The sequence below is a fragment of the Labrus bergylta genome, chromosome 11 (genome assembly GCF_963930695.1).
Source record: "Labrus bergylta chromosome 11, fLabBer1.1, whole genome shotgun sequence".
In the NCBI taxonomy this organism is placed as follows: Eukaryota; Metazoa; Chordata; class Actinopteri; order Labriformes; family Labridae; genus Labrus; species Labrus bergylta.
Genome location: NC_089205.1, coordinates 3,339,119 through 3,366,973, shown reverse-complemented (window position 1 = coordinate 3,366,973; position 27,855 = coordinate 3,339,119). Strand labels below are relative to the sequence as shown.

The 27,855-nt window shown below is 41.7% G+C and overlaps 1 protein-coding gene across 2 annotated transcripts; it reads left to right on the top strand.

Moving 5' to 3' along the window:
• LOC109999014 (large neutral amino acids transporter small subunit 4) lies at nucleotides 1–27,803 on the top strand. 2 transcript variants are annotated; one of them, XM_020653952.3, is made up of 15 exons: nucleotides 1–166; nucleotides 3,132–3,342; nucleotides 8,164–8,362; nucleotides 8,453–8,508; nucleotides 9,219–9,295; nucleotides 20,331–20,423; nucleotides 20,599–20,732; nucleotides 21,080–21,291; nucleotides 23,552–23,695; nucleotides 24,433–24,450; nucleotides 24,617–24,743; nucleotides 24,897–25,029; nucleotides 25,428–25,501; nucleotides 25,955–26,078; nucleotides 27,121–27,803. In XM_020653952.3, exons 2-15 carry the CDS (start codon nucleotides 3,183–3,185, stop codon nucleotides 27,280–27,282), a joined length of 1,713 nt encoding a protein of 570 aa, XP_020509608.2. In that variant the 5' UTR covers nucleotides 1–166; nucleotides 3,132–3,182; the 3' UTR covers nucleotides 27,283–27,803. The 2 variants fall into 2 exon arrangements, with proteins under 2 accessions (XP_020509608.2, XP_020509609.2); XM_020653953.3 differs by lacking the exon at nucleotides 24,433–24,450 and having other exon boundaries at nucleotides 3–166.
• The last annotated feature ends 52 nt before the right edge of the window (nucleotides 27,804–27,855 follow it).

Below are 27,855 nucleotides of genomic sequence, written 5' to 3'. Positions count from 1 at the left end.
CAGCAATGAGCAATGATGAGAAGTGAAATAGTGATTGAAAGAAACCAACGTGAGAATCTCCACCGGTGCTTTGAGTGTTTGTCGTCGGGGGACATTCGGACGTGCAGACGCGGATCCGACAGAGAACAGAGCCGGTCTTGTTTTGTGCCCTGAATCCAGGACTCAGGTAGGATGTCCGCACCAAGGATGCTCCATGCAGTTCACCTTACTGAAGGAGAAGCAGACTCATGTTTGGACATACTCAAATGAATCAGTATTTTCTCATGACACAGGCATCATGTAGGGACTCTTCTCTGTTAGTGTTTAATGGCTGCAGAAGCTTCAACTTAAAGACTTATCAGTGTTTTTATCCACTCAGTCATTTCCTCTCCTCCTCTTACTGTGTTGATCCTGGTTATTGACACATTGATGATAAGGTTAAAGCAGATAAAGTTCACAGTTTCTTTCATTGTCATCATGATGACAAACACCATTTTCTGTTTCCTTGTTCTGCACGATGACGGTTAAAAGTTATGATTTAATTTGTGACATTAAATAAAAAATGTCACAGAGACATGATGTGGGGCAGCAGATTAAAAGTCGAGCCTTTCGGTTCTGCTGTTCTTTCTTGTTGCCAGCTGTTCTTTCTTGTTAACTGTCTTTGTTTCAGAGCTGATGATGATAATTCCCCTTACTGTTGTTGATACTGAACAGCTGAGCGCTTCTAGTTTAGATGCGTAAAGTTACCGATCAACACCCCGCACATTTCCGGGTAAAGTGCAGATATTTACTTCAAGTTAAAAGCACTGATTTATTGACAAACTTGTTAATAAAAGTAAGATTAACAAATAAACAAAAACAATGAGCAGTAAACATACAATCATCAACCAACATCACAAACAAACACAAGTAGGCTAAGCAATGTTTGAAAACACATTCGGTCTTATTAACTTTTAAGGCTGTATTTCTTTGTTTTTCTCTCATGTGTTGTTCAATTAAGACAATATTAAACTTACTATTTTATGTGTTGGTGGAATATGTAGGCCCGCTTCATGTAGGCTTTTTTTTACCAGGCATATCCACACTATTCTGTGTTAAACTGGTAAACTGCCTTTATAGATTATAACTAACTGCACAGCACATCTTATATTGTCTCGTAAAGTGCAGCTTACTCCCTTGTAAATCAGCTTTGGGCCAAGCTCATATTTTATTTTTTATCTTTTTCTTTTCTATTCATCTTCCTTTTATCATTCTTTGTCTGGGCTACTTTCTATTTTTGACTTTCTTTCTTGCAGGGATCAATAATAGTATTATCTTGTTGTTTCTTATTCTATCTATTTTACAGTGTGTCGTCTATTGTTTTACCTAATCTGTGTTTTTTGTGTTTTGTGGTGGTAAAAAATTAAAAATATTCGCCCTACAGCTTAAGGTAGCTAGAATCGAGCCTTTATCGTGATCATAATACCTTAAAACCAGAAACGTTCGCTTGGCTCTTATTTTGAAAGTGACAACCGGAACACTGGGGTTTTGTTGACGCTAACTGGACGCTTTGCTGGGAGGAGATTGGAGATGCAGATTGGGGAAGGTGGAGGGGGGGGGGGGTGTATTGTGTGGATGATTCCAGTCCAGTTCAGACCAGTTCTCTCTCTGCTCTTCATTCACAGCAGATATGATGATGACTTTGTTCTCACAACGATGAAGAAGCTGCGACCAAAACAAAAACATTACAGAGAAGAAGTGCTGAACTGTGGAGCCTATTTCATCGTTTTATTCTTTCAGTCTTTTTTGTCCTCGATGTTGAGGGAGATGAGTGACATGAAGTTGCACTCAAGACAAAACATTTGATCATTCAGAGAAGTAGGACAGCGTGGTAACAGTTTAAAACACTTGTAGGATACGAGGAAACACAAAGGAAGTGAATAAAGACGCCTGAGGGTGCATAGCTTCTTTACATGGTTCAACACAGGTTATGTTTGCATCCTTACATTCCTCGAGAGCAAAGCTTGTTGTTTCTTAACTTTTGAATATTACACGCTCTTATTTAAGACACAAAACACGTTATTGTCATTATATGCAATAAAACGAATATTGTCAATTTGTCAGAATAACTAACATTATTACTAGTTCACGTTCTTTTAATTATTTCTTTGTTCTTACATTCATTTGTCATTTGTCATTTATTTCAAGGATAGCCCCTTGAGATGCATCATCTCATTTTCAAGGGGGTCCTTACAAAACATAAATTAATCATCATATTACAAAATCTAAATAAAAGGTAAATCCAAAACATAATATCAAATATTTAAACACAGAGACACTCACACCACAAACACACACCCACTTAATGCTCCCCCATTACCCTTCATTGTAAATCCAAACAGGCCTAACTACTGTATAAAACACGAGCACGAGCGTAGGTAAAGACATCGAGTCTCGCGCCGCACTGGTTCGAACCGGCTCGAGCTTGTGTTACATTCAGGTACAGCAGTACAGCAGAGGCGTTTCCTTTAAACACACTCTTGTTTTTTTTACCAAAGAGCACTCGTCTCACTCGACACAGATTAGATATTTATCCACGACCTTTTAAGAGCTGTGCTCGATGTGTTTATCATTAGTTTATTAAAAAAGGCTTTCATTTATATTTTCTCTTCTGTAACAGCAAAGCATGAACAATGTTTTCTTCTATGATATAGACCTCACTGTTATCTCCCACCACTGGTTCTGCTCTGAACGCAACATCAACCTCACGTGTAGCTGCTGCACGAGCTATGTCACCAGCGGCCAATCAGAAAGACAAGTGGGCGGGAGTTAGTAATATTTATAGGAGGGGTTTGCTCAGCAGAAGGTCTCAGCTGTTTCTGTTTGTGGAAGAAGTCCCCCCTAATAATGAACATCAGGCAAGGACAAAGAAATGTATTCAATCCAGACCCAGAGACTCATGATAAACTATTTAATGTGAACGCCAGCTTTAATAACAAAGAAGGTTTATTCATGTAAAGGATTTGACCCTGGGTTTCCCCCCCTCCCCCCATAAATAAAGAGAAAGAGACTACAGCTCCTGTTTAAAGATGGATAATCAGTCTGAACTATAGATAATCAGAAGAACATATCCTTCATGTCCTGACTCCTAACTATTCCCTCTGTGCTTCCAGGCTCCAGAAGCCTCCCTCCATCAGTGAAGTGCTACCTCCAACCCTGCTAAGATGGCTCCCACCTTGGCGACAGCTTTCTCCCGCCGCTGGTGGATGGCGGTGACGGCCGTGATAGAGAACCTGCTTTTCTCTGCTGTGCTGCTGGGCTGGGGATCCCTGCTCATCATGCTCAAGTCTGAAGGCTTCTACTCGTACCTGTGCAAAGGACCAGGTGGGTTATTACACTTAATAAGAGTGAACAATGCTTGGTGGAGGGTTATTTGAGTAGTATACTCAACTATTTTAAAGTATCTAAACCTATATAAGTAGGCTATCTCAAATTGAATGTAAATAAATACTTCCACAGTTATGTCTTTGGTTACTAATAACTTTGCAGATAAAGACAGGACATAAAACTCTAACTGAAAATGACAAATAGGATACACTCTATCTTTAAAGATTTCACTGATGAGTAAGAACAGCCGATGATCTGCAGGTGAGATTGAATTAAACACATTTACGGACAACAAAAGAAGCATAAAAATGACTTATTCTTCAAAGGTCAGGTTTCACAGTGACCTGCATGATTCCCTTTTCAGGGCTCCCATGGAAAGATCTCACATTGCGGGCCCCTCCACCACAGCCTCAAATCAACGCTGACACATTAACCTCATCTCCATTACACACATGACCCATTTAAAAAATTGACTTAATGTCGTCAAAGTTTTCCTGCTATCCTACTTTTAAAAGCGACACATTTGAAAAGGCAACAATCTCTGATGTTTTAAATGATTGACACTCAAAAAGTGCCGCAGCTTTTAAAACAACAACAACTAGTTCTATGTCATAAGAAAGGTGCATAAAAAAACAATGAGGCCAACAGCAATTATATTGGAAAATGTGTTTGTCTAGCCTGATGCACAAATCCCAAGGTTACACATGTATTTGTGCAGTGTACAGGACAGTGTAGTGTTGTAAGTTGTATTAATTCAAAATAAGAAATTGCCCAACACTGGGTGGATAGGACTTCTATTTTTGTCTCAGTGGTATCAAAAAGTCTGCCCCACTTACAACCCCCCCTACTACGCACATGTTATTGATCCAACAGTGTGCATTTCCTCATGGAAAACAAGTAACCAGGGCAGCAGCAGCAGGCTGACTCTGGACAACCTTTGTAGCAGCCCTGATTTGCTCCTGCAAAGTAAACCAGGAGAAAGATCACAGCAAGTTATTTTATTGTGTTCTGTTCTTTGTCCCATTTGATGAAAGGCGGACACAGACTGTTGCTCCACTCAGTGACTCTTTATTAGTTTGCGTTGTTATGGAACAAAAATTGCTTTTGGGGAAAAGTTCCTCTTATAACCAAGATTTTTATAAGCACTCGTTGTCACAGAAGCAATGCAAATCAGATTAAAACAAAACGAGAATGACAGCTAGTGTCTATTTTCATCATCAGTGAGGTTTGTGTAGTCGTCTCCAGCTCCATGAAAGCAGACTGGCGTGTGAATGAGTCCATTCATCCCTTCATTCTCCACAGTGCTGATCACACAGGCTGACTTAGTGTCTTTGATCTGCTGATTGAGTCTCCATCTGTGTGTTTGTCTCTTTGTTTTCTACAATGGAGCAGTGATGAAAGCCCTGTGGGGTTGAGTTGTGGAAATTAAGACGATTTGTTTTTGCCTTTATTTTAGAAATAGGACGGTGGATCAAGTCAGAAATCGGGTAGAGAGAGAGGGAGTGGGGAATGACATCCGGGGAAGGATTTGAAAATGGGCTGCCCACTTCGAGGACTAAGGCCTCTGTACATGCAGTGTGTGAATTAACCACTAGACCACTGACACCTCTTCTTGATTAATCAAGAAGCTGTCAAATTATATCTATTTGGCAAATGCATTCATACAATTATAGCCTTGAACACAGAAGAACAACAAAAAGATTTATTTTTGGGCTTTTTGTGCCTTTATTGTAGAGATAGGACAGTGGATAGAGTTGGAAATCAGGTAGAGAGAGAGAGAGGGGAATGGCATGCGGGAAAGGAGCCACAGGTCGGATTTGAACCTGCATTAAAGGAGATTTGTACTATCTGACACCATTACTTCTTGTGATTGCTCCTCTGTCAGTGTGATGTTTCTGTGTGGATTGAGTACTCTGTCATGGAGCTATCTGCATTTAAATAATAGTCATAACAGTGGAGCCAGGGAAAACAAGTTGTTATTGCATCCTAATCATGAAAACAAAATGACTGAAGGAGAAGAGTCTGTTTGACATTTTCTGTGTGGTTCATTGAAGAGGAAGGAGTGGCATCAAACAAAGAACACACACCACATACTATTGACATATAGAGAAACACCCTTTAGTCAACCTGCACAGTGCTGCGCTGTATGTGTGCTCGTGGGGCCGGGGTTCTTCCTGTATTGACTCAGGAGGCCATTTCATGAGTCAGCAGATGAACCTGCTAGGGGAACCACTGCTGCTGTCTTATAGACCTACAGTCAGCACTTAATGCTTCTCTAAACCCTTTAAATATCAAACCTGTAGGAAAGCACATAATGTGCTAGCTGTTATCACAAAATGATTTCCAAAGCTGATAGAGAAGCTTTCAGTGTGGCTAGATCTTCACTGAGCGGAAATTTATTTGACGCTATACAAATAAATTGAATTGAAATTGAAGTGAATTGAAACCTCCAAGTGTTGAAAAAATGAAGTCGAGAAGTGGAAAAAAGCTGCAATTCCTTGAGTGTCTGCCAAAACCAAGGCCTTCCCATTAGGTCTCATATTTAAATGTCTATTTAAAAGCATATTAAGGCTGTAAGTTGTGGATATCTGGTGGCGCCATGTTGTCGGAGAAAGGGGAAAACTTGGTTGTATTTTACTTCTGAAGGAAATATCTATTGCTCCTTTTTGCTGTGTTTTTTTGTGTGTTGAAAAATGACAAGTTATTGGCATTTAAAACCTGTTGCTGCCCTCAAACTGTCGCCTTTGTTCCAGTGTTTTCCTAATTAGAAATATGCTAGAGGATGAGCTAGATAGGCTTTTCCGCAACCATGATATACATTTATCCCATCTCCACTTCACCTCTTTGCCTGTCGGTGAATTTGCCCAAAAGTTAGTTGGAGTCAGTGTTCCAATATGGCGACCGCCATTGTTGGGCTTCCTGTTCATAAACACTGATACTACGTCCATGTTTATACAGTCAGTGTACTTGACTGCAAATGTTGGTCTGCGGCTCTACCAATTAAATATCTAAAAAATGATTGATTTCTTAACATTATTTTGTACAGACATTCATGGTCTCAAGAGGATGAACCGTGCTGAATGTGCAGACATTCAAGAGGGAAGGATACATTGATCCGACTTTTCCTCAAGGAATATGACGGCATATGCATTTTTCTGAAAGTCACAAGAACTGTGACTACATGATGCACACACACCACATATTCCAATCTGCACATTGCACTTTGACACACTTACACTTTACACTGTTTACATTATTCTATATTTTGTATATTCAAATATTTCTTTTTTTTAATTTGACATTATATTTATATATTACTGTATTTATGTGTATTAGTAATTTGAGTGTTATTGTATATATATCTTTACATTTCACTGCACATCTGTATGAGCATGTGACAAATACAAAACTTGAATCTTGAATCTTGAAAGTTAACACAGTCACCCTGTGGACCTTAACACCGGTAAACGTTAGATAGTTAATATCGCAGTATAAGCTGTGCAGTACGAGGCCCTGAGAGAATGTACAGTATGTACTGCAGTAAAAACACAAAGCAGTCATCAGATGTTCATTTAGCCCTGTTACCTTTCCCCCACTTTATCCTAACTTCAACTTTCTGTACCACGATGCATTTAATGTGACATAATAGCTTCCTGTTGTTTCTCTGCATTTTCCCCCTTAGCCCAGAGAACAACATCAGCCCCCCCCCCCCCCCCCCCCCTTTGCCTTAAGCTGGCTCAACAGAGGTAGAAATAAACATCACACTCTCCTCTGAGACCAAAACAGGCCCTGAAAGCAGATTTATTTTGTTCTCGTGTTAGTATGATGCAGCACAGACTTTAGCTGCTGTTTACAACTTACAGCTGCAGGACTGAGATTAAGAAACCCCCCCCGTCCTCCAGACATCAAATATGTTGGAGACTGCTGAGTCTGTCTCTATTGTTCTCTGAGAGCTTGACCAAAAACAAGTCAAGGTGAGCGAGGAGCTGTTTTATTTGCGTGCTATCGGTCTGTCTGATGTTGAGTATCGGCAAGAAGCAACAGTCTTAACAGAGCTGATAGACCAAAATAGACTCAACATGAACTCAGTGGACTGTGTTTACAAGTCATTTGGCCTTGTGTGTTTGGATGAGGGTGTCGCATAAAGTTCCCCTCCACCTAGCACGCCAGGGGGTCACTTGGGAGGGAGAACAACACAATATGAGGTAAACAAGCGCCCGAAATAGCCTTGTTTGTTTATCTGACCTTTAATGAGTCTCATTGCTTTTTAAATCAGCCACTCAGCACCAAGAGAGGGAGGGGGACATGTTGGAGCTCAGGCCTCTAACCCTTACATATTACAAATGTGTTCCTTTGAAACATCAAGAGGTTGTTTATTCACCATCACACCTTGACCTTTTAGAATGACGAGTCACAACTTTGATCTGATCCGTCGTCGGAGTTGCCAGTAAAGAGAAAACAGATCGTGGTTGTTGCAGCAAAGCAGATACTCAAAGACCGATCTGAAGCTCCAATGCTCCATAATTTAACAAATTTATAGATGAGTTTCAACCGACTGAAGGAAGGTTGTGACGTTGGAACATTTTCACTTCCTAAAAACTGAGAAATCAACAAATAAAATGTTTTTTTGTGCAATGTGTGCATCACAGAATAGTAAACTGACATATCTTTTTTATGCCAGACGTGTTACAATTTTTAAAGTTTGCTCTCTTTTGGGAGCACCAGATAAGAAATCCAGTAAAAAATATGTGTTTCAGTGTTCTGACATTAACATCTGAAGCCTTCTCCCTCTCTTTTCTCATTACTGTCACCGTGCAGATAACAGCTCCAACACGTCCACATTAGAAGAACCAGCCGAGGAGTACCTGGAGCAGAATGGCTGGCCCATCTGCAACGACCAGGACGAGATGCTGAACCTGGCCTTCACTGTGGGCTCCTTCCTGCTGTCGGCCATCACGCTGCCCTTGGGCATCGTCATGGACAAATACGGTCCGCGGAAGCTCCGACTTCTGGGCAGGTAAGCCTGGAGTACGAAGTCAAAGTTTCCTCTGGATTCTTACATGTTCGTTTGTTTTGGTATTTAAATGTCCTGTCTTTGTGTCCACAGTGCCTGCTTTGCTTTCTCCTGCCTCCTCATCGCCTACGGTGCCAGTGACCCCAACAGTGAGTGTCCCTGCACGTCATCACATACATCTTTTTTTTCAAGATTTAGTTTTGGGCTTTTTGGGCTTTTATTTGAGAGACAGGACAGTGGATAGAGTCAGACATGGGGGGGAGAGAGAGAGTGGGGAATGACATGCAGGAAAGGAGCCACAGGTCGGATCTGAACCTGGGCCGCCTGCCTGGAAGATTACAGCCTCCATACATGGGGCGCGTGCACTAACCACTGCACCACCAGCGCCCCATCACATACATCATCTAACAGCATCATACATTCACTTATGGGCAGCATCGCCTCTTCATCGTGGTCCTGTTCCGCACACTGACACACAAGCACGCAGGTCTACAATGCACTGATGCAGCTCTGCCACTAAAATCAATCAGAATCAGAATCAAAATCAGTATCAGAATCAGGGTTTATTGCCAAGTACATTTACACATACAAGGAATTTGACTTGGTGTATTGGTGCTAAACAATTAACAAGGAAATAAAGCAGAACTAGCAACAACTTAAATAATACAGTATAAGAAGATATTACAATACATAAAATATAATTTAAAAATGTAAAATATAAAATATAAAAAACACAAAATGTACAAAAGGTGCAATGTAGGAGCAATGCAGTGCAATTGGATAGGATGAGTGGAAGTAGCCATGAGTCAGCAGATTAACGGCATCTGTCCGTGTCACTGATGTGCTCTTCCTCTTGCAGATCTGTCCATGCTGATCTTCTTTGCTCTGGCGATGAACGGGTTCGGAGGAATGTGCATGACCTTCACTTCTCTGACAGTAAGTGGGAAAATAAACTTGGATTACATTACCTTTAGATTAAAAATGCTCAAACTTGATGCAGTTCATGCAGATGTTAAACTGCACTAGTGATCCTGATGAAATCGTGTGTTTATTGGAGAATTATCCAAAATGTTGAGTGTCAAGCAGAGAGACATATGATGACAGCTCATATGAACATATGAACACCCTCTGCAGGCTGAATGTGCACTCATAGAGTCCACATGGCTTATTTAACTATTGGATAAAATTCTTGGAAGGTACAACACACTGGTAGCTTGATATTTGTATGAAGGTATGCCTGTAGCGGAAAAAACATAGCCCTTTTCAGACTGTTTTTTTGTGCAATAGTGCCATAACTAAGCTCAGCCCTCATCCAACTTTGTACATTTATATAAATATATATTTAAATTGATTCTGCGACAGCGTAATATTGTCGACCCAGTCTGTGAATTCACATTGTGTTTGGGCGTTGCAGAAGAACAGCACAGAACGCAATGTTCAAGACTAAGGATGTAAATCAAAACCGGGAGACCAGAACAGTGTGCTACTTAGATTTGACATGTTGGGTAATGAACAGAAAAAAAGGGAGGGGGGATGCCGTGATTTCAAAAGACATGCTGTTGATATGAAGAGCAGAGACAGGGGACAGGACACTGAGGGAGAGAGGAATAAAAAAAAGTGTGTCTGAGGAGAGATCAGAGAGACAGGGAACGGGGGAACATTTAGAAATAAAAAAAAGAATGGTTGAGGAGACCGGAGACAGACGGCTGAGCAGCTGACAAGAGACCCCTGGGAGTTAAAGGATGAGCAGAGATGTGGGGTGATGGAGTGGATAAGGACAAACCAGCAGTCAGGATGATCTCATCAGTCGGAGGAGATGTTGCATCATCACAGGAGAGGCAACGTGAGGGAGAGAGAGTGGTTTATAAAGTCAGCGAGTTTGCATTCAGTGATCTATTATTCACAAACTCCAGAGCTGCTGCTGCTGCTCTCGCTACGATCCAAAAAAAGACCTCTCCTCATTATTATTTCATCCACACAGATCACATGCATCCTAAGCGTGAGTGTGTGCATGTCTACAGGTGTGGGATTGTTCCAGCAGCACAAGGGGGTTTGTAGATGAAAGCAGATTTTTTAGGGTGTTGGTTTAGATTTCTATAACTCATACAAAACATCCTGGGTATTCACCCCCCCCCCCCCCCTCACTATGCAAATCGTCAAGTTATTGTGTTATTACACGGCAGATATTTTCTTGTAACAGCGTCGCTTGAAGCCTGAATAGACTGTGACTTTATCTGCACAAAGAGCAGAGACAGATTGTTGCTGAGGAGACAAACAGGAAGCAGCGACAGGGGAACCACCCAGACCTCCTCTGCTTCCTATTCAGACTGCCCACAGGGACCCTGACTGTCACACACAAAAACACAAAAGTTGCTCAGCTGGTTTTCACTCCCCCCCCCCCCCCCCCCCCCCCCCCAAACCCTCAGCCTCCGAGTCTTTAGTCTGTCCTCGGGGCTGTTTTTGTCGTCTCTGGTTTCAGCTGCTCGCTCTAAAGCTGGACCTGCACACAACTGTCAAAACGAGTGCATGTAGGAGTACTGTATGTTACTGTAGTCAGCTGTGTGTGTGTGTGTGTGTGTGTGTGTGTGTGTGTGTGTGTTGTTTTAGCTGTGCAGGGTATCTAACCCACAGCATGTTGACTTACAGCTCCCTGCAGGCCGCGACAAATGTTTCTTTGGTGCTGCTGCCTTGTTGCAAGTACCGGCAGGTCGTATATTTTTCCTTGAAGTGTTGTCTCCTGCTGTCTAACCATGCTAATGTTAGATTAGTGGTGAGCTTTCAGGAGACGTTAAAGACTTCATAAACTAAACTTGTCCTTAAAAAAAGACATTTTTATTGGGAGGTTGCAGTCAGCGAAACTAAAAACTTCACACTTGATTTAAGCTCCACTTTCATGCAGGACAAAGTGCTACAAACAAGGGAGCATTATATCAATTCACCTTTATCATAACTACTTCAGTCCTGAAATAGCTAACATGTTTGGAGCACGGCAGGTATATTCAGAGCCGAAGGAAAAAGATTTGATCTTTGGCTGTCCCCCTCTCGCTGCCCTTTCCAGAATCTGTGGGAGCGGCGGGTTGTTAGAGAGGTAAGCGGCTATTTAAAGAAACCTGCAACCTTGATTTCCCAGGAACTCTCTGACGCAGCATGTCATGCATCATGGGTCTTTGAATTTCTGTAAGTCAACATGATCTCAGCTCAGTAAGAGTTCGCTTCAGTCGTTCGGTTCTTCTTTATTTCTGGGGGGGGGGGGGGGGTTTCTCTTGGATTTTCCTACTGAGACACAAATCTCATGGCCAGACAGCAGCTTCAAAAAGTTGAATTGAACATTTATATGACATGTTTGTTCAGTGATAAATGATTCCTTATTTTTGTTCTTTTAACGATCACTGTTTTAGATCATGTATATATAATATATATATGGTGTCTGGGACTTCTTTTTTAGTTGCCATGGTATCAAACAGGTGTCCATGTTGTTTGATTGTTACTGGAATAATATCACATTTTATATTCCGGTTTCATGATAAACCTTATTGGGACCATAACAGTGGATTTCATTCACTGTGCTTTCTTTCTTCATCACTCCTCTTTTCATTTTGCTCTTTTCCCATCTTCTTCTTCTTCTAATTGTTTTACTTCCTCATTTTCGCCTGTGAATGCACACTCAGCACTCAATGTCCCAGCTAATGAAAAACAGGGAGTGAAACTGAGGAAAAGAGGAGGAGGAGGAGGAGGCAGGGTGCTTATTCATGCCCTCTCCGCCCTCCATTCCTTCCATTTTTCCAGCCTGTAAACAGCCTCATGTTACGCAGAATCTCACAGTCTTTTCCTGAAATGCTACATGTCCATGCTCCTCCTCCTGTTCCTGTCCTGTTGGCTGCACGTGTTGTAGCCCCCTCATATTTCCTGGGTTTCATCTCCATGTGCGCAAAGCCGTGCTCGCCACCCTGATCTGCTTTCCATCAGATGCCTTGTAATGTTTACTTCCTCTGTTCCCATTTCTGTCACCAGATCATCTGGGAACACTTTTTAAAGCTCACTGATGACCTCATCAGTCAAAAAGCAAACACTGATGTAAATGTTTTTTCTCTTTTTTTTATTGAGAAATCTTAATGTCTGTATTTTCTCCCCCAATGACTGAAACATCCAGGGGCGGGGGCTAGAGGAAAAACACAAAGTGATTTCCTGTTAGGTGGAAAAATTTATGAGGTGCACATATACTTCATCCTGCTCAGTGCAGGGATGAGAGCAGGGAGGCAGTGAGATTAGTGCATGCACTATATTATCCCTGTTAGAGAAGGCGGGGTGAGATGGACGTACAGTATTTGCTCTGTTTTCTGCACGTGACCGCAAGAAATGAAGAGAAGAGGGAAAATAAGAGTGAATGCCAAAGGTCAGGAGTTGCTGAGTAATCTGAGATGCCAACGAGCCAGACAGAGCAACAGCAGCTGTTATCAGGCTCATGTGGCTGGGCTTTGTGTAGTGAAGTGAAGCTTTTAGGTTTTTCCCGATACCAGAACTTCTAAATAACTCTAGTAAAACTCAAATATATTATTAATACCTGTTTCATTCCCTTGGCAACAAAAATAGAAGTCCTATAGGCACCTATTGGGTCATTTTTTTGTATTATTATTGGAAAAAACAAATGGAGACGTTTCCAATGTGTTTTGTGCAAACTTAGAGTGTCACCTCTCTGTTTTTTGTTTGCCAGAGACATAAACATAACCCTTGACTCTTCATAATGTTCCAAAATGACTTGAGAAACAGCAAGGGGAGAAGACTTGTGATGAAAGACACAACAGAAAACTCAAAGTACTTGGTCTTTTTTCGATTCTCTGATTTTTTTTTAATTTTCAAAATCCAAAACAAAAAATGGCAACCAGAATTTACATTTTTAGACACTTCAAATTCATTATTACCCCTTTATCTTTTCTAAAGATTATTTCCTTTTTAATATAGATGGAGATGGAAATAACAGTAGCAACATGTATTGTTTCATACTGAAACATTAAGAAGTGACACAAAATACAGCAACCGGTATTCCCAGAATAAAGTGAAATAAAAAAGGAGACGAGACATTTTAGGAGAGTGTTGCTTGGCAGGATCACTCTCCGTGACTGAAGAGATGTGCTTTTTAAAAGATTTGGTACTTTATATTACTTTACTTTTAATTATTGAATGAACTGAGATTGAATCGTTTAAGAAAAACAAGGTATCAAATACTTTGCACGCCTCAGTTGATGCAGGTTTTAGGGATTTGTATGCAGCTGGAATAACCATTAATTTCTTAAAGTCACAGAGGGGTCTTAAAACTCTCTCTGACATGGATCTAACTTTCCAGGAACTTGTTTCTTGCGGAAACATTCTGTCTTTTAGGTGTGGACGTCAGCTGGTATATAAAACTGGACTCTTAGTTTGAGTAAAAGATGACGTCAGGTCGATAGAGGAATGCAGGCAGTCTGGTGTTCGACTGCTGCTGTTTGCTAATCTTACAGTCCACTTGGCTTCTCTTTATGAAGGATGGAGCCAGAGCCAGTCAGAGCTGGTTCTCAGTGGAGTTTCCACTCACTGCAGCAAAAGCCTCTTCCTTCTTTCGTTTCTCTGTTCTGTCCTGTCAAATGCTCGGTCCAGTTTCCTCTTTTTCCTTTGGCCCCTGAGCTCAGCATGTTGTCTTGTTGTCCCTCCTAGGCCTCTTTGTCACTCATGTTTCTGCATGTTCCTTTTTCATTTTCACAAGTCAGCACATGCTCGTATCCAGAGTGAGGTGCATCAACGCATTGGTGGCAAAACAGGAAACTTTTACTGAGAAACTCTCAAAACAGGTTAGGTAGGGATAAAGATTTGAGTCAACTCATTGACATTCAACTCTGTAAACACATTTTAGATAGAAAGATGGACAGATGGAAATTTTTTTTTTTTTTGTTCCAGCAGAAACATTGAAAATAGAAAAAAAAGACAACAAGATAAAATGTCAAAGAAAGATCAACAGATTATTGCTGTGTGCTTACAAACTCACACAAAACTCCTGAAAACTTTCTGAAATCTTCGGGGGAGCTGCATGTGAGAAAGGATTGTATTTAACCTAGTGAATATTTATGAGTCTGGGTAGACATCCTACCGTCATAGACTTACATTCATAGGAGCAGCTACCCCCCCTCCCCAAGATGGCAGCCACATAGACACATCATACAAACCATCTATGTTTACAAATGAAAGGTTAACTTTGTTTACTTTCTTATTCAAGCCTGTTAGCATGATAACACCTGCTAATTGTCAAGTAGTGTTTAGTAAATTCAGAAGGTTTGACTTAACTCTGTTAAGCCTCCAAAACAGATTTTTATTGGCTAATCCAGTGACATTTAAAAGTGCTTAAAGGGGCACAGATGGCCTAGTGGTCATGTCTCACCCCTTGTACCAAGACTACATGCCTCCAAGGGGGCGGCCCCCCGCATTTTAATTCCTACCCTCTCCACTGTCCTGTCAAATAAAGGCAAAAAGCTCTTGAATTGTTCCAGGACATTTTGATTTTGGCAGTGGCTCAAGAGCTTTTGGGGGAGTTTAAGAAGTTTCTAGATTAGCCAAAAAAAGAAACGTTTTCCACTGAGGATTTAGTTTAATCCATCATTGTCCATGCCTAAGAGAATTTTCTGGTTTTGCTAAGTTAATTGTCTTTACTCATGAGTCTTGAACAAAATGTCACACCGAGTCATGGCAAACAGCGGTGCTTGTTTTAAAATACTGAGTCACCTGGATACTGTGCAAACAAAACCCTGAAATGCAACATCCACATATTGATGAAACGCCCTCCCTTCACCTGCTCTTAACCGTCACCGAACGCTGATCTCTTATCTACAGGTGACTGCTCCGACGCTGAAATAGACCTTTAGTGGCTGTCCAAACACTGAGCCCATCTGTGTGTGTACCCTTCAACTGTGCATGGATATGCTACGACCACAGAGCTAACAAAGAAGCTATTCAAGAGAAAGGCAACAACAGAGGAGATGGCCTTAATTATGTGAAAGAGTGTCAACACAAAAGATTGCTCTTAGTGTTTTTAAATGAACGCCTATCTCTGGAGATTCATAAAGAACGCAATGCTTCTTATTTTTGTACTTCAGGGGAGGTCAGGAGTAGTTAGGAGATTAGTAGAGCATGTGTCTGATGAGGTAGAAAAGGATAGATGAGGAAACAAACAGAACAAACAGTACTACATAATCACATAACCTTGATGGGGATACACAGGCAGCACATTCCTTTGAAGGACAGAAACTCAACAAAATAAACCTTGTCTCTTTGCAGGGAAAATATCGCTCAGATGTTTGTTTTTCACCAACTCTTTTTTCCACTTTGACGTATCTCTATAGTGAAGCTGTTTATTTGATTCTGACATTGTTTATCCCCAAGAGGACGAACCCAGCTGACTCTTGCACCACTTTGAAGTTGTGTTTTTAAGTGAAAAGTTTCAGCATTAGTTGGATGCATTGAACTGAAATCTGTTAAATTCAGTCATGCTTGACTCAGGATTTAACTTTATCACTTTGGTAATCTCTTAATTGTTTGTCTGAAGCCATTTGCACCACAGAATTTTTTCTCTTGTACACTTAGGTTTATGTAAGGAAAAAATCCTTCATGAATTTTAAGTCTTCAACCTGACTTTTTGTATGTGCCAATCAGAAGCAGTTGTCACGCATGCTTCTAGAAACTTTCAGACAGGCTGGCCCTGGAATCCTTTCTGAGTTGTTTGTTCACACAGGTCGCTCACAGCGGGAGAATATCCCTGTAGTACAGGAGGGGGGGGAGGTGGTATTTCCTGGATGTTTCCTTCTGCGTTCTCACATCAGCTCAACCCGAGTTCATGCCGAAAATGTGTCTGTTTGCATTCACACGTGCAGCTCACCCTGAAGAGTTTTGTGCAAATGTGAAAGCACCATTAGACTTTATAAAACATGGACGCCCGTCACTCAGTGACATCATCCACTGGTTTCTAAAGATGTGATTTGAAGCTGAATGATGGCCGTCGTTATATTGGAATTGCTGACTCTACCTAAAACTTTAAATCTATTTAATTATTTCATGACATTGAACAACAGGTTGATGCTTAAAGAATTATATATAAATGTTATTTTTAGGGGGGTGGGTTGTGGGTATTTTACATGCTTTTTCATCCTTTGCCAATCACATGCCTGAATACATTCACCTCCCCTTGTTCTTAAGAGATGTTCCTCACTGATCTCTTAAAATGTGAGCTTAACTAAGACCCTGGGAACTTCAGATGAGCTGGCAGGTTTCCATGGTCTCAAAAGATCACCTATAGGAGCCACTGTTTGTTTTTTCATGCAGACACATTTCATGGCAGTGACATTCATCACGTCTGTTATCTTGTGTGTACAGTTGCTGCACAGTCAGTTGTTTGTGCGTCTGTTAGAGCCTGAAGCTACAACACATTCTTTGTCCTCACTATCACAATCACACCTGTCTACCTGACTGATGTGTTATTGACTACAACTACATAAACACTGTTATCTGCTTCTTATTACGCCTGACAGCTCCTCCTCACTCCAACACACACGCTCTAACACAAAAACTGTTTTTACACCCATTAATCCCAACTTCTACTTCCACGATTAGCAGAACAAATCAGTGTGTGGCGTGTTTTCTGGAAACTCAGCAGCTGACTCTGACTCAGACCTATTAACCCAGAAAAGCTCCCAGTGCGACGTAACCATGCAGCATCACAAAGACTAGACTTCCGTTTTATTCTGGTTGGAGCCTGTTCCTGCACACACACACACACACACACACACACACACACACACACACACACACACACACACACACACACACACACACACACACACACACACACACACACACACACACACACTCACACACACACAGACAGTTTTCCTTCTCACACGGCGGTTTGCTTAGGTGATTTTCTCGTTTCTTTCCTTCTCATCTATGTTTGTAGAAAATACTGCCGGTGGCGTCTATGCTGCCTCCAAATGAACTTGTTCCCAGAGTGAATAAACATGTCAGGGTGTATTTACGGGGAGAGACGCAGAGGAGGTGAATGACAGAGAGGATATGAACTGACTCACACTGCAGTGGCCCTGTTTCTTTTTATCTGTACTGATGGGAAATGATAAATTCCACGTTTTAACTTCAAAAATATTATTGTGGTTAGAGTTTCCAAAACATAAAGACTTTTTCACAGAGTAAATAGGCAAGTTTATTAAACCCTGCTACTTTGTTTCATCAAAGTATTTACAGTTACTTTAGAATAATTGCAACTAGGATATTTAATGTCAGCCCTCTGTCTCTGTCGCCAATCTATGCAGCTTTCCCATCTCCCTCCCAAAAAATCACATTATTCTACAAAAGTGAAGCTAAATAACTCTATCCAACGCTAACTTATTGTGAATTTGCAATCAGAGTCTGTCTGTCTATAAGGGATCATCAGGGAGAGCCGTGGTATTAATGCTACGCCCCAAACCCACATTTAACTTCTTAATCAAAGGTCAAAGGTCGGTACAGTCCATAGCAGAACACAACAGATTATTAAGTCTGGTTGAAGCAAACACTCACAGTAATGGAAAGTTCAACGACTCTGATTTTAGTGTTCATTATGTTTACTCTCACTTTTTCTCCTCCACTCTGATAAACTGGTGTATACAGCTCTGAAAGATCCTTATTCATCAACAGAGCTGTCAATCATGGTGTTTTGTACCGCTTTATTGCATCAAATCACTGATTTCAGATAAAGGAACAGTTGAAATAAATCAACAGAATTCAATTTACTGTAATGACAGAAATGAGGTTAGAGAAAAAAATATTTTGATTCCATCATTTGACCCAATTTCCGATCTGTTATTATGGAGGAGGCGGGGCTTATGACCTATATTGCAGCCAGTTAGTAGCGGGAGCTCAGGATGTTTTGGCTTCACTTTTGGGAAGATGTCATGTCGTCTCTCTTTTTTACACTGTAGAGTCAATGATCAGAAGCCAGGCAATCTGATAGAAGTACAAACCTGAGGAGAACCCTTTCACATGAATACTTATTGCTAAAGAGAAAGAACACACCAACTTTCCTCCAAGTTATTTTTTTATGTTAATAGAGCTCTTGCAAAAGACCAGACGTCAGAAATGAGCCGTCATCACACGACTCAGGAGGAGGAAGTGATAGAGCAGCAGTGAGGGCAATCTGAACCTGTTGACTCTGCAGAGCTATCATTCATCGTGACCACATCGAGTCCGCTGAGCCAGACACGAGCTGAGCTGGTCATTTATGTGTCCTCTCCTCTACTGGGCCAAAGGTCAGCCATCTTAACCTCCGCTGTTGACAGGCAGTGAGGCTCCTCCTGTAGAGCTTGATAACTAGATTCTTCTGCTGCAGTACATAAACAGGACAGGGAGCCCCCGTTATTTCGGATGTTGTAGTCGTTTTTCGTTGCTCACCTTTGGTCCAATTAATCCGGGGAGTGACGTCTTAGTGGGGTGAAGGGGTTCAAGCATCTGCCTAACAAGCTTCCCCCCCTGTTGAGAACAAAGCAGCTTGACAATGACAATGGGACAGGGAGTGCAGTTTTGACCCATATTTACACTTTTGGATCGCCTCCTATCCCAGTTTGAACTTTAATATTTTCCATATGAAAGAAATCAGAACTCCCATTGGCAGCAAACGAATGAATCTGCAAGCCACGTGTTGTTCTCAAGCTTGGTGTTGTTGTTTTTGTGCTCTCTGTTTTTGACTTCTTAAGGAGACTACTTACGGTTTCAAGTTGGCAAGTTAAGAAAAACATGTGCTCTCGGGTTATTGTGCAAGACTTTGGCTTTTTCTCTTGATGCTGGAACAAAAACAAGATTTGAACAACGCTGCTGCAGACAGAACGGGGTGTGCACGGTGACAGGCCAAACAGCATGAGAACACCGGGGTCAAGTATTTGCCTGCATGGGTGTGATTTGCTAAATATTTAATTGTAGAAAGATATGTTGAATCTGACATGCAAACCACAGAAAATAAACAGAATCCAGCCAGCCCTTCAGCAACAAAGATTCACAGAACCCTTTTATTTATTTATTTATTTTATTTATCATTGTTGTTTAATGTCTCAAACCACTTCCTATACCCTCCCCCTACACTCTTCCACTTCCTCTGCACATCGCACATCGCATGGAAGTTCTGCCAAACTGAGTACCTTGGGGACGGCATGGGAGGGGCTTATTAAACCCTCCAACAGCGAGTCTACACCGATACTGACTCACCTAACAGGTGTTAGGCTGTTTCTTCATCTGCAGAAACACCTTTAATTAAGATTTTAAAAAATAGCAGCCGCCCATTATACAGACGTAAAAATCTAAAAGTTTTCATTACATTGAGGATCTTATAAACAATTTCCTATAAGTTAAAAGGAATTGTTAAAAGTGGTAAAAAATACAATTTCTCTACTGAAAGTAAGTGAACTAACAGACTTAAACTTATAACTGAGGAGGATTTCTAAACTATCTGGCCAAACCAAAGAGAGCACACATGGAGGACTACACACAACATAACTGCAAGTTTACACAAAGGAACACCGAGTTCGTCCGCAATTTTTGTTATTTTAAAACAAGACATTCATGATTCTTGGATATCTAGGATTTGTTGTTTTTGTTACTTTGGTATTGAAACAGTTATCAATATATTTCTTATTGAGGTTCATTTTTGCGATGCTTTTATGCCTTAATTAAGCGATTGGACAGTGGATAGAGTGAGAAATTGGGGACAGAGAGAGAGTGGGGTATGACGTGCAGGACAGGAACCACAGGTCGGATACAAACCGCATTGCTTGTGTGGAGGACTAAAGCCCCTGAACATGTGGTGGGTCACTAACCACAAGGCTTCAAGGGCCCCTTTAGATTGTCTTTACTAGAATCCAAATGTTAAATTCTGCTATCATGACAAACCTACTTCCTTCTGCTCCCTCCACAGCTCCCTAACATGTTTGGAGACCTGAGGTCGACCTTTATTGCCCTGATGATCGGCTCCTACGCCTCCTCAGCTGTGACTTTCCCTGGCATCAAGGTAACCTCACACATTTCTTGATTAATAACATTGCCTGTTTCTTCCATTTCCCCCAAAACACAATCATCCCTCAGCATGTTTCATTAAAGCTCAAAAGAAAAATCAAACCATTGCTACACCAGAATGAAATATTGATTATCCATTAAGTGTGTCTGTTTTGGTCCCCTGTCCATAGGTGATCTATGACCTGGGTGCCACCTTCATCGTCATCCTTCTGGTTTGGGCCGCCTGCGCCTGCCTCGTCTTCTTCAACTGCTTCGTCAACTGGCCTCTGGAGCCCTTCCCCGGCCCCGAGGACATGGACTTCACGTAAGACAAATACTCCATTCTGGCACGCGCACACAAAGATGATAAACATTTCTGTAGCCTCCAGCTATCAAGAAGCTATGATAATACTATTAGTTAACCTCAGGTCATACTGGCTGCAGATGGCTTCAAACTGAGCCTCAACAGTCTGCATTCCCCACAGAGATCACTGCCTTACCACACACACGTGCATGATTGCATGCTCATACACTCTTGTGCAGTAAATCCCAGCTGTAATGCAGCAGAGGCCTGAAGACAAGAACCACCGTAAAGACTTAGATCAGCTGGCTTTGCTCTGGTTTAACCTGGATCCTTTTGATCCCGACCATCTTTCTCCTCTCTTTCCTCAGAGTGAAGATCAAGTTCAGCTGGCTCGGCTTCGACCACAAGATCACAGGGAAGCAGTTTTACCGGCAGGTGACCACCGTGGGGCGCCGCCTCAGCGTTGGTAACTCTATGAAGCGTGAACACCAGCCGCCTAAAGACCTGGCGACACAGGAGGCCAACAAGCTGTGCCTTTCCACCGTCGACCTGGAGGTGAAGAGCAAAGACAAGGAAGAGCGTAAGTCTGAAACAGAAAACATATGTTCAGATCTCTGTCGTTTTAGTCGGCTTCAGTGAGAATCTGGTGGAAGTATCAATCAAGTGAAATAAATGAGAAGATCTGCAGGGTTGGAGCCCGGATTTTATTAAAGTGGAGTTCTATGAGGTACTTGTTAATAGACCAATTTGGAGTAGCCATTATGGCCTACATTAGATGTAAACAACAGATCTAGCTAATATTCCTAGAGAGCATATACTGTTTTGACCTTCAGTTACAGAATGCCATGATATTTTAAGTATGGATGCTGGGTTTCTCCACATATGAAGATGTGACTATGTCCATTTAGTTGGATGGTTGTCCCAATGAGCCGACAGTGAGTAACTGGTCAGGAAACCTCCGACCGCTTCTGAGGTTTCCTGACCCGTACTCACTTGCTAAGGGTTAGCCTGTCACTGTTGAGACAACTTGTCTTCTGCTGAAAAACTATTCAAATAATTGAAGAAGGTATCTAAAGGTGGTCCAGAACGTTCTGATGTGAACTGACCTCAAGCTAACTTCCTGCTACCCACCCACAAAACACATAATCACTGCGTACAAACATCAAAACTGTATACATTAAGTGTAGTAGCCACAGGAGGTGCCGGTAAGCTTGGCTCCTTTGACTGACCTAAAAAACCAATTGAGGCAAGGTGTTCTGCTGTCAGAGTTTTGTGCAGGTTTAAAAGCACCACATGTGATTTTTTTTACTCGACATTAGCATGGAAACTCCTCCTTAGGGTGTTAGAATTATTGCATTACTAGAACTAATCTTTAAAAGCTGCTCCCTCTCTGTAATTTACCACAGCCTAGAAAAGTCTGACTGCTGTATGGCTGGGAAGTCAACAGATTTACCTCACAGTTCTGATCTACATCTGTCCACAACAATTAAGCCCAATTTGCCCCCCCCCTTCAAAACAGACCTTTACCTCTGCCCTACATCCCCGTTAATCTAACCCTGGTCACCCCGACACCTCCAGGACTCCTCAGGCCCTCCTGACTCCTCTACACCAGGGTCAGGGACCCCCAGCAGGGGGATTTAGTCTCTTTCCTCTCGGTCTCTTTGGTACCAAACAGACCGTGCAATTGGTTCAGATCCCGTTTTTTTGGAAAGCTGCTCAGCAGGAGTGTGGCCTGCTGGCAGGGAATCCTTCAGAAGCATTGTTGTGGTTTGAAGGCATAGCGTTGTTTCGTGTGTGTGTGTGTGTGTGTGTGTGTGTGTGTGTGTGTGTGTGTGCAGTTAGGATGCCCATGGTTGGTTTAATAACAGCTGGACGTTTTCAGTCTGTCAGGAGCTTCAAAGAGGTCCCAACATGTTTCCTTCTCTCGTTCCTTTTAACTTTGAAAGAAGCTGTGAAGATTGCAGCAAGCCGAGGTTGCTGAAAATTTCAAAACTTTGATATTTACCACCACACGTCTTAAACGATACAATCTCTGTTATATTCATGACCAATAGTCTCGAGGTAGTACCTAAGCTTTAAAAAAACATGATTTTTCAGTCATATTTTTAACCAAAAGCTGCAGCGAGTGAGAGATAATGTGAAATGTTTCATTGCCTTGCAACCATGAGGTGTTTGCCAACACTTCCCTTAAATGAGCCTTGGATGGATACTTGTTGTCCTGGATAATAAACCCATCTGCTCCATCTGTGCACAGGTACTTAATTGGTTTGCCCAGTGCTTCACCATATGGCCAGTTGTGTCCAATTTCCATTTCTATTAACAACTTTGATTAATGATCAACCTTTCATGGAGCACACACCGTTTTCCTTTAGTCACCTAGCTGCTCAGCTGCTCATGCATTAGGCGTGTTACCGTGGCAGCCTGGGGCCAGAGGGAATATTTAGACGGCTGTCTCTTTCTTCTGTGTTAACAGGAAACTTCACCCAGAGCAGGAACCACTCCGGTGTAGTTTTCCATCATATGAAAGAGAATTAAAAAAAAAAAAGAAAAGAAAGAAAATCTTGCGTAGAAAAAGATAGGTTTGCACTAGTATAAAAGATGAGAGCTGCTGCTTTACCTGCAGGCTGGGGAGGCTTAAAAAAGGTGATAGAGGACATGTTTCTTTAATTTTCAAAAGAATAAAATTACAACATTTAATTGGGAATTTTCAATATCACTTTGTTTAGTAAAGAGGCTTCAGTCTTATATGAAATTCGACAAAAACTCACACTGCCAATATTGGTTGTTAGACCAGATGTATCTGCACACTGATCTGATGTGAGCTTTAATTTCCTCCACAGCTCAGTCCTTCATGAAGAGCGTCCTCAGCCCCATCTTCATGCTGAGCCTCATCACTATGTGTGTGACCCAGCTGCGCCTCATCTTCTACATGGGAGCCATGAACACCATCCTGGAGTCCCTGACGGAGGGTAACCTCGAGACAGGTCAGTAATCATCTTTATTTACAGGTTCTACATACAAATGTAGAGGTTGCGTAATTTTTTTTGTAGCCAGTTTGTAGTCTGAGCTGTATTGATCACGTATAAGAAGGCTTTGGTGTCTGTAGGGAGAGCAAAAGCACACCGGCTCCATTCTGCAGTGATCTGATGATAATTTAGAGCCTGGCTCTACTGATGGTGCTTTTTGCACTGTCAGCACCCATGTGCTCAGTTTCAGAGCACTTCCCATTGTGTGTGCTAGGTTATCAAAGATATCTTCTGATTGGTCATGACCGATGAGTCTGTGTTGATAGTTCTCTGTGCTTAAAGTTTTTTATTGAAGCTTTTATTGAAAGTAATATCTCCAAGAAAACATGAAAAGACCTGTGGCCACTTTCCTGCATGTCACTCCCTACTCACTGATTTCTAACTTTGTCGTCCGTCCTTTCTTTAAATGAAGGAAATAAAAACCCCAAAAATAAACCTTAAAACTCTAACATCTGGCTTAACCAGAATTTCTGAGAATTAACAGGGTTTATTTTTTGCGTTGTGACACCTAAAAAACCCTCTCTCAGCTGCTAAGCTAACCTGCCTTGTTGCTTGTTGTTCTTCTCTTCCGCTTCACTTCTCTTCTCTTCTTTCTTCTCTTTTCTTTTCTTCTCGTTTCTTCTCTTTTCTTTTCTTTTCTTTTCTGCCCTACTCTTCTCTTCTCTTCTCGTGCTTGCTTCATGCTGCCATTTCAGTGGAGAAGATGGAAGTGGGTAAGAGACATATGGCTTACCTTACAAACATCTAACCGCCTACACTTTCAGCCTTTCTTTTCAGCTGTCTGTGTTTTCTAATTTCTCCGTGCACCTAAACTCTTCACAACAATGATTAAAAAGCAGTGAAAACTAAAAATAACGGTGCATCTGTTCTGCCTCTTAGTGAGCGTCTACACGTCCATCTTCGGCGTGCTCCAGCTGCTGTGTCTGGTCACCTCTCCTGTGATTGGCTACGTCATGGACTGGAAGCTCAAAGACTGCGAGGATGAGAACGACAAGATTACCAAGAGGTGAGACTGCACACTCACATTTTGGGACATTTCTCAAAACATTTTAAGAATTGAAATAAATCAACAGAGTAAAACTGTAAACACACTCAGAAGAGAGAGACAAGGATGCTTGAAAATATAAAAACAAAGCCTGACTTTATTTTATCCAATCAGGGAGCCTGGAGAGCCCAGACGCCCCGACAAACTGATCCAAAAGATCGTCAACGCCACCAGAGCCTTCATCTTCACTAACCTGCTTCTGGTTGGATTTGGAGTTGTATGCCTCGTTCCTAACCTGCCCCTCCAGGTACACCCAAAACACACACACACACACACACACACACACACACACACACACACACACACACACACACACACACACACACACACACACACACACACACACACACACAGGGTGGGAAACTACTTCATGTCATTTGAAGGGGATTCACACATTCCCTGCCATGTGCTCCTGCAGCCCCAAGTTAACGCTGCAGTGGTAGAAAGAGACGCTGAGAGATGTACATGATGTACAAACAGGAGACTCACATGGCAATGCAGCTCACTCCATTTCTTGGTGCTATGGTGACACCTGCTGGACAGATGAGGCGATGCACATGTATTTCTCTGTATCTTGTTTATTGTGTCTCGGTTGAATTGGATTCTCTTTTAAAATGAATGAAAAGTTGTTTTCCTCTTCTCCAGATCCTGTCCTTCATCCTGCACACTATCGTCAGAGGCTTCATCCACTCTGCAGTCGGAGGCCTCTATGCTGCTGTGTAAGTGTGTGTGACATGTTCACAAGAACAGCAGGACAACATAATTACACTGATCCACTACGAACTACAAATGCTGCATGGCCAAAAATACGAGGACACATAAAACATCACATCCATACAAGATAATCCAAGATCCGAGATAGAAATACTGGGAAGTTGTTAAAAGCAATAGATAGATGTACTTTATTGATCCTTAACTGGAACATTTTATGATTCAGCAGCAGGTTATCCAGACTTTGAATTGTAAGACTAAATGCACAAATATTAACGTAATCAAATAAAAGAGTATAAATAACTCAAAACTGTTTCTCTATGTAATTAAGAGTGACAGCATACTGAGGGCCACAAGTTGCACAATCATGGATGTTTTGAAGAATGACCCGCGGAGCAGCACCTCAGCCTTGCCATGAAATCTGATTATATTTGACATGACATGTGTTTTGTCCTGTGCAGGTACCCGTCCTCTCAGTTCGGCAGCCTGACAGGCATGCAGTCTCTGATCAGCGCTCTGTTCGCCCTGCTGCAGCAGCCTCTCTTCATGGCCATGGTGGGACCCCTGGAGAAAGACCCTCTATGGGTAAGATGAGACAAATAAAATAAATGCACATTGAACTTGAAACAGAATTACACTTTAACATATTTATAGTGATAACTTTATTTGCATAGCAACTTGAAAGCAGCAAAAGCACAAGAACCCAAACAACAACATAAAACCAACACAGCGTTAGAACCCCCCCCCCCCCCCCTTTGTAAATCAAGAATGTGTCTAAATGTCCGGCTTGCACCTCTTTGTCTTTGTAACTTACTTTAATCTTCTTTTCTTCATCATATTAATTCCATCATTGTAAGCACTAGCTTTCCTTTTGACCGCCTTCCTGCCTGCAGCAATGATATAGCCGCTAGCTCCTCTAAGATTTGCATTAGCCCTCTAACACAGACTGTTTTTCCTGCATGCACCAAAGCCTGCTGATACTTGATTGGTCAATACAGCTCAGAAAACAAATTTACTACACACAGAAAAGAAAAAAAACATTTCATTTGCTGACAATGCAGAGTCTGTGAATTGAGATAAATCATTGTGACTGAAGAGCGTTGAATATTAAACCAATAAATGATAAATGTAAAAGTATCCTGACGATGCTGAGAACAAGACAGACGGACAATAAACCAAAACAGAACACTGTCCTGTCCTGATACTTTTGGTTAGCGTGTTCCTTTATCCAGCATTTGCCCCGACTTTCTGCAGCCATGCTCACAGCCAATGATTCAGTCTGTTTGTTGCCAGGTCGAGGCAACTTTAGACAAACTTACAGAATGTATGGATCTGTGTTTATGGATTGTTTTTAAAAAGGTTGCAGAGCCAAAAAAAAACAAAACAATGAGGTTTGCGGTGAGAGATAACAAAACAGGAGAGGGGGAGATGGCTTTGATATATGATATAGTTAGAATTACAATGTGAGCCATTTATTTTTGTGTGTATTGACCTTTTTTGTAACTAATACACATTTAGACCCCAAAATATGTAAATAAGTAAAAATGGCCCATGATTAAAAATACCTGAGTTCTGTTTGAGAAGCTGTTTTTTTATGTTGTGTTCTAACTCTTTTGTATTTCTCCAGGTGAACGTGGGCCTCTTGGGGCTGAGCATGCTGGGATTCTGCCTGCCCTTCTACCTGATGTGCCACAGCCGCCACCTCCAGCGTCTGCGAGACGAGCGCGACGAGGACCCAAAGATCTATGTCAAGATGAACAGCGACAGCAAGCCTGAGGCCTTCGTCTAAACGGGAAAGGAGAAGACGATCTTTAAAAAACCCCACAGAGGACGAGCTACGCTGAAAAGAGAGACGGACACAGAGAAGAAGGAAAAAGAAGAGGTCCTTCTCTCTGTCGCTGAATCCAGACTACTCACTACCTACCTTTCTCAAAAATCACACTCACTCACCTCATTTAACTGCCAATCATGTGTGGTCTGACATGTCCGCACACACCACTGTGACAAACAGCTTCACCCCCTCTGATACACTGTGAGAAAACACACACACACACACACACACACACACACTATGGAGAGGTCCCACTCCCTCTGTAAGCGGAGGAGAAACATGGACTCATGGAGGGAAAGAAGCAATGATGAACTTTGCTGAAACCTTGCTGAAAGTCTCCTCTTCACGTCCTCTCTTTACTTTTTTTTGTGTTTATGTTTCTGCTGTCACATTTGCCTCTGACTTTATGTAAAAAAACAACAAAAAAAAAACAAAGATGTCGGCCAATGAGGAGCCACAGTTTGGAGAATATGGCAAAACATTTTTTTTTTAAAAGCAGTGACAGTATTGTTGCTTTAAGAAGTCACCTCG

Bases quoted from the DNA above. Each gene is read 5' to 3' on its own strand.
- LOC109999014 (XM_020653952.3), top strand. From the start codon at position 3,183: ATGGCTCCCACCTTGGCGACAGCTTTCTCCCGCCGCTGGTGGATGGCG. The intron at 20,424-20,598 runs GTAACCTCACAC...CCCTGTCCATAG, and splicing joins TGACTTTCCCTGGCATCAAG to GTGATCTATGACCTGGGTGC. The intron at 21,292-23,551 runs GTAAGTCTGAAA...TTTCCTCCACAG, and splicing joins GAGCAAAGACAAGGAAGAGC to CTCAGTCCTTCATGAAGAGC.